Here is an 8,256-nt window from a genome sequence, read left to right as displayed (position 1 = left end):
TAGGCCTGCCAGAATAAGTTGTATGTTTTACCACAAATTCTGCGAACAGGACATTGCATGGTCATTCAAATGGCTAAAAACGTCAGCTTACTACAATGATTGAAGGCATAGAACACTGCTGCGGTGACATCTACGCAAGTTTTTTCTGTGGTTTCTGAATAAAAAATGATATAGCTGGCTGTGATATTTCATCACGTGACATGGCTGACTTCATTACTATGACAACAAAATAAAAGAATCTTGTAAACTGAATAAGTTTTCATATGCAATATTGAGCTTAGTGCAAATATGATCAAATCATATCACATAAGAATGGGGGAGATAATCATGTACCTATGATGTGTGTAGCATTTGTAGCTTCATGAGTTTTGGTGGAAAATGCAGAAGTTTGATGAAGTACCTATTTTGTGAGATAATCTGGGATATAAAGTCCTCCCAAAGATAAAATTCTCAACCTGCAGCCTCAACATTTTATGTTGGGTCTGATTTCATATTCCAGTTGATTGCACTGCATTCACAACTTGTAAATCAATCAAAGTGAAATACATTTTTAGTATTTTTTCTCACTCTTTTATTTAAAAAAACACAACACTAATTATATAATAACTACTTAAAACAAAGTATCAAACATGTATAACCACATGCATGAGAACTTGCACATACAAATACATGCATTTCAATGGATTTTTTTTACACAACAAAGTTAAGGATGACACTTTATATTGGAATTTTCAGATAATGCAAGAAAATGTGTTCCTTATAAACTCTTGTGGTACATGTGGTCTTACTTATAAACTACATTATTTTATTCATAAATGTAATGCCCATCTGAGGTTGTTACAGGCCAAGCAATTCATATTAGAGTGGCAGTCATTGTGGATGTAATGATTTGATTTACAATTTCTATCAGATTTCATTAAAACCTTTATTGCTATGATTTTCACATGAACATAATTATGTTGCAAAATTATTATTTTTTTACTTGATTTCATCATTTCATCAAGTTGGACTAACAATTCACAAGATAAAAACACCGAGTATGTCTTTACCACATATTTGGTCACATATGGACTATTTTGCCGAAACAAAATAAAATTATGTACAATGTATATACAAATTTTGGTCACACTGGCCCAATAGTAAAGTATTACAAATCCATTAAATAGGTGAATTTCTCTAAGTTGAAAATCAAAAGTAAATCTTTCACAGCTAAACATCTAGGCCCTATTAAATCGAATAGTTATTGAAAAAATAAATATGTAAATCAACACAATATTGCACAGTGCACGCCTCGTAAGGAAAAAATAACGTGCATATCTATACCAAGTTGTTCTATCCTTTTTATGTATTTTTTTGAGAAAAAAAAAATATGAGACAGAATTGCAAGATATGACTTGAATACTTTGCCAGGACCATCACAATGGCTAACCCTAAATGGCAGTGTCTGACACAGAGAGATGGAACGCCACAAACATGTGCGATTTGACTCCTCCCCTTCTGCACTTAACAAAAATTCCCAGTGTCAGCCCTGTACATGATATATGAAATTTAATTATTTAAATACTGGAGTCGATGGTACAACCACAGTAACATTTTCACCATTTGACCTACAATATGGAAATTGTATTTGGTGTTCAGCAGAAATGCAGTGCCCCATTATTCGCTGTATTGGAACAAAGGCAACACATTCAAAGTCTGTCCCCCAAACTTCAACATGTGATCCATAGTAAGAGTGCATGGGATGTTTCTTGTACCATGAAACCTCAGCAAGGATGTGAGACACTTTCTTCCTGTTGCCATCCGAGTCAGTCAATATAACCTCACTCCTAATAAAGTTGGTGATAAGCCCTGGTCTTGGCTGAGCACTTGCATTTATCTCAGACACATTACCAATCCACTTGGCATAAATGCAAGAGGAAGTCTCTCCTCTAGAAAACCTTGTGCAATAGATATTGTCACAGTACTTAACCCTCTTGTACTGCTCAGATAGCTGCAATACTGTGCATGATTTGGATGGATACATCTTTGCCTACAACTCAGAGAGTTCAGATACATCATCCTCATCAATGCTATATGCACGCTCTGGTGGCAACACAACTATACTGCAGTCTTCAGTGAAATTACAAAGACTAATATCAGGATTTACACAATTCAAGTACACTGAATGGCCTTGTTCAGCTGTTTTCATCTGATGTAGGGTTCCTCGTGATCTATCATCAGTAAGGATATTCTGCATTTCACTGTATTGTACAGGAAATTGTATATCAAACACCTGCTGACCTTGCAGAAATCGTCGCATAAGTTGAACTGTTATAGAATGGTTGTTTTGGGGATAAGACCCCAGAATACCATTGAATCTTTCGTATGAAAAGCACCAAAAACTATATACTGGGCCAAAATCTAAAATACAGTCTTTTAGGTGCATATGCAAATGCATATTCATTGTGCATTTATTATTTCCACCGAGTCTTGCAAAAGTTTTACAAAAGTCATTTAATAACTTGTGTCCCTTGTATATTTCTTCCATGGAGATTCTTCTTGTGCAAAGCAACTTGCAAGCATCAACAAACAGTTGCCAACACTTGTAATGTTCCTTGGGAATCACATCTTTCAGAGAAAATAACGAATATACACACACCCAATTTTTCCACTGATCAGCAGTGAAGCCTGAGAAGCAATTTTGTTTGGAATTCTTCCAATATTTGAAGGGACTTTAAGTTTGTCCATACGTACTTGAATCTCATCCATTTTTGCTGCATCTATAATTCCTGCTTCTTTCCATACTTTTGTTACATGTTTAGCGGTACCCAGAAGCAAATTATGCATTGGGTCCACAACATGAAAACGAACAGGCTTGAAGTAATGCAAAGAATTCAAACTTGTCCACCGTGCACCAAATTCTCGTTCAAGGTTTGACTGCTCTGTTGGATTCTTTGCATGTAATGTTTTCAAACCATAACACTTATGTTCACTTTCACTTCTTTCTGGGTATGTCTCAACATTGAAGTTGCTGTAATCAGCCTTTTCTCCAAAAGCTGCACGTGGGAATTCTTTTAGGCATTTACTGCAACCTGAAATTAAAAAAAAAATAAGTACATATGCCTGGAAGGTTCACGACATATCATTCTTGGGAAAAATCACTTTTGATGATAAAAATATTCACTAAAAATCAAAATTTGCATATTTTGACACAAATTTAACAACTTTAATTGGAAAAATCAGTCCAAGTACATTTGGTCAAGTGGTTCTGGAGAAGAAGATAAAAGTGGACATGGACAATGACGAATGATCAGTCATACCATGAGCTCCGCTCAGTCATCTTTAATGACAGCGAAGCTTAAAAAATGTTATAATATAAGTCCTTTAAAACTAGGTGGGGTAGGTAACCTATTTTTGTTTTGACTTGTTATGAGACCCTACCCCTCATAACTGAACCTAAACGCTGACATAACTTGTTCTAAGAAAAACCTAGATTTGTTTGTACTTTTCTCATATGACAGCAAACTTATTTCTGGTCTACTAGTATTTTGTATCAAACAAGAAAGCATCTCACCATTTGCTCTGACATTGTTGATCCGAATGATGTAATGACTGGTTAGGGTCATCAGCTAGCAAAAGTGGAACATCATGGGTAGCTTCACTTATTTCATTATCAACTTGAACAGAATGTTCTTTAAGTTTCTTTGAACATGCATCTACAAAAAAAGACTTCATTGTAAATATGGCCCTGATAACCTTGTTTATAATTATTGTTAACACAATCGGTTAAACTGTATGAATCGTGCCTTTAGAGACCATTGTTGCAGAAGGTAATAGACAAATCTGCAGAGTATTTTGTTGTACAAAATTTGTCCAACACAATTACTTGAACAAGGACATCTTCAAGTTTTCATGTGTCAGGGAGGTGTAATTACAGCTACATGTTTTTGTATCTGCATGTATTAAGCATTTTGGGTTATATAAGACAAGATACTTCAAGTTCAGTATACTGATTTGTCTGTATGGGTCTAATGTATAGTACATGTACATCAACTTGAAAAGAAGTCGACAGAAAACAGACACAAAACACGAGTTACATGTCAAAAAAGGTTTTAAAACATTAGTTACTATATAGTCTCTCTATATAAAAGCCAATACTTTAAAATTCTAAACTATTTGGGGCCACATTGGGGTATCATATCTATCAGAACTTTATCTTTTTGTTACATCCATCCCTGATTTGTTCTGAGACTGTTTATGTTTTGCCACTTTCCAGCAATTTCATTGTTTGTTTTATGCTAATGAGTTAGGTGCAGTCTCCATTGTTCCAATGTTTGGCGAGACAGGGACGCCATGCAATTTACGGTTCACTTCTTAATCGTTCCGACTGTAACAGGAAAGTGAACTGACAAGGATAATGTTATGCCTTTTTCACCACAACATTAAAAACACGCATTCAAATAAAAATTCTAATAATTTAGAAAACTAATACAGCATATTCTACAGTATTCAGTGGCGAAATCAACTGACAAAATAATGGTTGTGAATTGACACATTTAAATTTCGCGGTAAAATTGTGGTTGTAAAAATAGTAATAGCCAAATGGCTTGTTGCCAGTTCCATTTTAGGAGGTAAAAAATAGAATGTCAGACAACTCTCGAAAATGGTGGGTTATAATCCAAATATGGATTTAATTCAAACTGAAATATGTGCAGGCTCACCTCTTTCGTCTCCAATCTTCTTTCCGTCGTCGTCAACCCAGTAACCGTGCCTTTCAAAATACATTTGTTTGTGGTTATAAAATGACGACTTTCCCATCAATCTAAAACAGTGGCCACACTTCCACATGCGTTGCTTTTTCGGCGGTGGTTCTGACATACTTTAGAATTATTAATTGCATAAAAAAGAAAAACAGAATTGTATTTGGCGCTTCACGGACAAGATAAAAATAGCGATAGCTCATAAGCAACACATAAAGTCACCGGAAGTGATCCGCTCGAGACACTTCAGCGTAAAGAACCCCCTAGATCAGTGTATATTAATATTAGTGTATATTTTTTTCACCTAACAGTTAATATTTATAGTAAAACAAATAATTTTCACGGCAACTAGATTCATTACATTTGATGCAACTGAATTCAGTAGTGACAACATGAAGAACATTGATAAGATAAAAATGTACATATGTTTGTATAGTAATGAACAAGCTAGGTGGTCCAAACACAGCGCCACCAGATGTAGGTCATTCAGCGTACACAACGCTTCACTCATTCAGCTTTTGCTTATGAACCGTTCGCACTCGATTGCATTTATTGCTACAATTTAAAGTTATAATCTACAATGAATTCTCGACGACGCCTTGGTGCAACTGAAGCATTAAGTTCTATAATGGAAGACACTCCGCCACGTTTATTTACTAATAGCACCAATAGTAGTCTCAATAGTGGCTCATTCTACAATACGAGTAATCCATCAACATCATCCATGCAATATACCGATTTAGACGCACAGCCAGCCCAGTTACCAAGGTGGTCAACTCCAAGACAACCACTGCAACAGCATAATCATAACGCAGCTAGTGGATTTCCATCATCTGACCAGAATCCAGGTAATGAAGAACTATTTTCTGTTTCTATTCTTGTGTCATTCTATAAGTATACGTTTATCGTTTCATTCATTGTTAAAGGTGTGAACAGACAATCTCAACAGCAAGTGTTTCTTTGTCTGAGTTAATGTTTGTCTAAGTTTGTTTTTGGTTTATACATAATTCCCTTGAAGTAATGGAAATAGTTGCAAAAGAATCATTTGGAAAGAAAAAAATGAACCAAAATATACACCCATTCTTTTAAATGTAACATTTTTATAGAACTATAAGTAATTTTTCATGTAAATACCACAGTGTTCTCCACAAGGGGTTTTAGGCGGGCGGCCCGCCCATCAAGTTTTACGGCCGCCCAGTAACTTTCAACACCCGCCCACCAACGTACATCCAGCTGAAATTATTTGTAAAAAGCTTGCATTGTTCTTCCCAAGCCTAAACAAAAGAGTAGTTGCCCAACCCTTTATTTTGCTATTGTTTCAACAGTCCAAACATAAACAATGTCCATTGGAAGTCTGCAAGCAGTTATCAAGTGTATTCATGGCAATGTGTCAATCGCTTGAATTCATTGTCGCCCGACATTGTTGCCACTTATTGCTCACGATACGCAACTACAGTGGTTTCAATTTACAGCTGTATTTTTAATAATCGTCTTCCGATCACGAAAGAAAGAAGTAAATACGAACGAAATGTATATGCACAGAAAATAAACAAATATATTAGCAGATTGCATGTAAACTCGAACAAAAATTTAAATTCTAGCCGTATTTACAGCGTTCGCTCGATTTTCATTGTGAAAACAGCATGGAGAAGGCAAACTGATGACCTTTTGGCCTACCCCATTCAACGACCGTCTGCTACCCACCGCTGTTGGCGCTGTAACGATTTAGTATCTAAGTTGCATAGGGGAACAGCGCATTCTGGGTGGTTCGTGTACTGAATTCGGAAAGCGGTAATAAACATCAAACATGGCTGCTGGATTAGTTTACCGCGAGTATTTGTAATTGAATAATATTTTAGTTATCTTTTCCACGTACTTTTTTCAATTTATCTATTTTTTTATGTCTAATCTTTCGAGAACATATCAGATTCTTTTATTTTGCCGATTGCTAGCATTTTTTTCTTGAATTCCAAAACAATGTGTGAAAACGCAACGTATCGTGGCCGTACATGCGTAAATGCATCTTACCGTCCGTCGGCACGGGTGAGTACTGATGCCACAAATAAAAATGTTATGGATTTTGTTTTGACAAATTGTCCGTTTTGGCTTCGTGGGCAAATCATCTCGTATATTTTCTACATTATAACTCAATTATGTTTTGTACTTGCTCTTGGTTACTCGAATTGCATTTCATGAACGCAGAATAATTTGCGAACGCATAAATCACCGATTTCAAACCTTTTGCATTTCGTAAATATTGATAGTGACCAATCTGTTTGTATTTCAAAAAATTGTAACATGTTCCAATTAAATTAAATTAAAAAGAGAATAGTAAATAACTTAGTGTGTATTGCAGTTCATGTCATAAATGCGAGAATGCTGTATGTAAATGATATGCAAATTGATATGCAAATTTATGCTAATTAGGCCGCCCACCAGCTAATTTGGATTGTGGAGAACACTGTACCATTCGGTGGTTCACAGTGCAAGTTTATTGAAGTATGCATGGCTTCCTGTTTTATCTGTTGATGAAAGGATCTGTAAAAATGGTCTGTACCATATGTAAAACTACTCCCCTGTAGTTCATATAGATGAATAGAGTAGATTGATGTAGTAATTAAACCCCAGTAAAGTTTTTTATTTTTATTTTTAAAGCTTCATTGATGAGTCAGTTTGACTGATCTATTCATTATTAATCTTTTTTATAATACTCTAGTGAGTAAATAAAAATAGTCATATCATTAAGCAAAGCTATACAGTATGCTTTTTTAGGAATCTAAAGTTTTTCACAACATTCTTTGTATATTTGTGAAATTGTCTTTCAATTGTTTTTTCTTTGTTGACTGTAGGATCAACATTTTTTTACTTAGCTTTCAGCTTGCAATTTATGCAAATGAGTTAAATACAGTTGTAACCCCTTTGTTTCGGTGTTTGTTGAGACAGTCAGTGTTTTCCCCAGTCTTCTGAAGCTTGGTCACTCGCCGTGATGCTTATGTTTTTGTTTACAAGTGTCAGTCTCGTCTTGCACGTATTTAAAACAATAACATGTATTGATCGAAAGGTAATCCTGCTTTTGTTAGCCATACAAAGACAGTGATAAAAACGGAAGTCTGCAATATGTTGCGAAGTCTTTCAAAGGTGCAGAGTCTCCAAATAAAAAAAAATTAACTAGAGTAGCAATAATTTGCCCATTGAAAATTGCTAAGTTATTATGGGACAAATTAAATCCCATGATGCAACAGTGGGTTACCTTATCAGCATTGGCCTAGGGAGTCTGATTGCATATTAAAAGCATAAACAGATGAAGAAACTTAGCAAAACATAGCAAAAAACACATTGTGATAAAAGTGAATAGTTGCCAGCAATACAACAGTCTGCATTTAACCATGTTGTTTGGGACTCCCCAAGTTGCTGAGAACTCAGTCTTTTAAAACAGACCGTTTTCAGGCATTATACTGTACGCAGTATAGTAAAACATATTTTCGAAAAGAGGAAATATTACAACTTTAAGGCCAAC

At 35.3% G+C, this 8,256-nt stretch overlaps 1 protein-coding gene across 1 annotated transcript; it reads right to left on the bottom strand.

Moving 5' to 3' along the window:
- Positions 1-547: 547 nt before the first annotated feature.
- LOC100374259 (uncharacterized) lies at positions 548-4,997 on the bottom strand. Its single transcript, XM_078005599.2, has 3 exons — positions 4,701-4,997; positions 3,554-3,695; positions 548-3,071 (listed from the first exon to the last, which is right to left on the bottom strand). The coding sequence occupies exons 1-3, from the start codon at positions 4,855-4,857 to the stop codon at positions 3,062-3,064; spliced, it is 309 nt and encodes a 102-aa protein (XP_077861725.1). The 5' UTR covers positions 4,858-4,997; the 3' UTR covers positions 548-3,061.
- Between the last annotated feature and the right edge of the window lie 3,259 nt (positions 4,998-8,256).

Source organism: Saccoglossus kowalevskii, chromosome 9 (genome assembly GCF_978046115.1).
Source record: "Saccoglossus kowalevskii chromosome 9, keSacKowa6.1, whole genome shotgun sequence".
Taxonomy (NCBI): domain Eukaryota; kingdom Metazoa; phylum Hemichordata; class Enteropneusta; family Harrimaniidae; genus Saccoglossus; species Saccoglossus kowalevskii.
The sequence above is the reverse complement of the archived record's forward strand: the minus strand, read 5'-3'. Positions and strand labels throughout refer to the sequence as shown.

Bases quoted from the DNA above. Each gene is read 5' to 3' on its own strand.
- LOC100374259 (XM_078005599.2), bottom strand. From the start codon at position 4,857: ATGTCAGAACCACCGCCGAAAAAGCAACGCATGTGGAAGTGTGGCCAC. The intron at 3,696-4,700 runs GTGAGCCTGCAC...CTTTTTTTGTAG, and splicing joins GAAGATTGGAGACGAAAGAG to ATGCATGTTCAAAGAAACTT.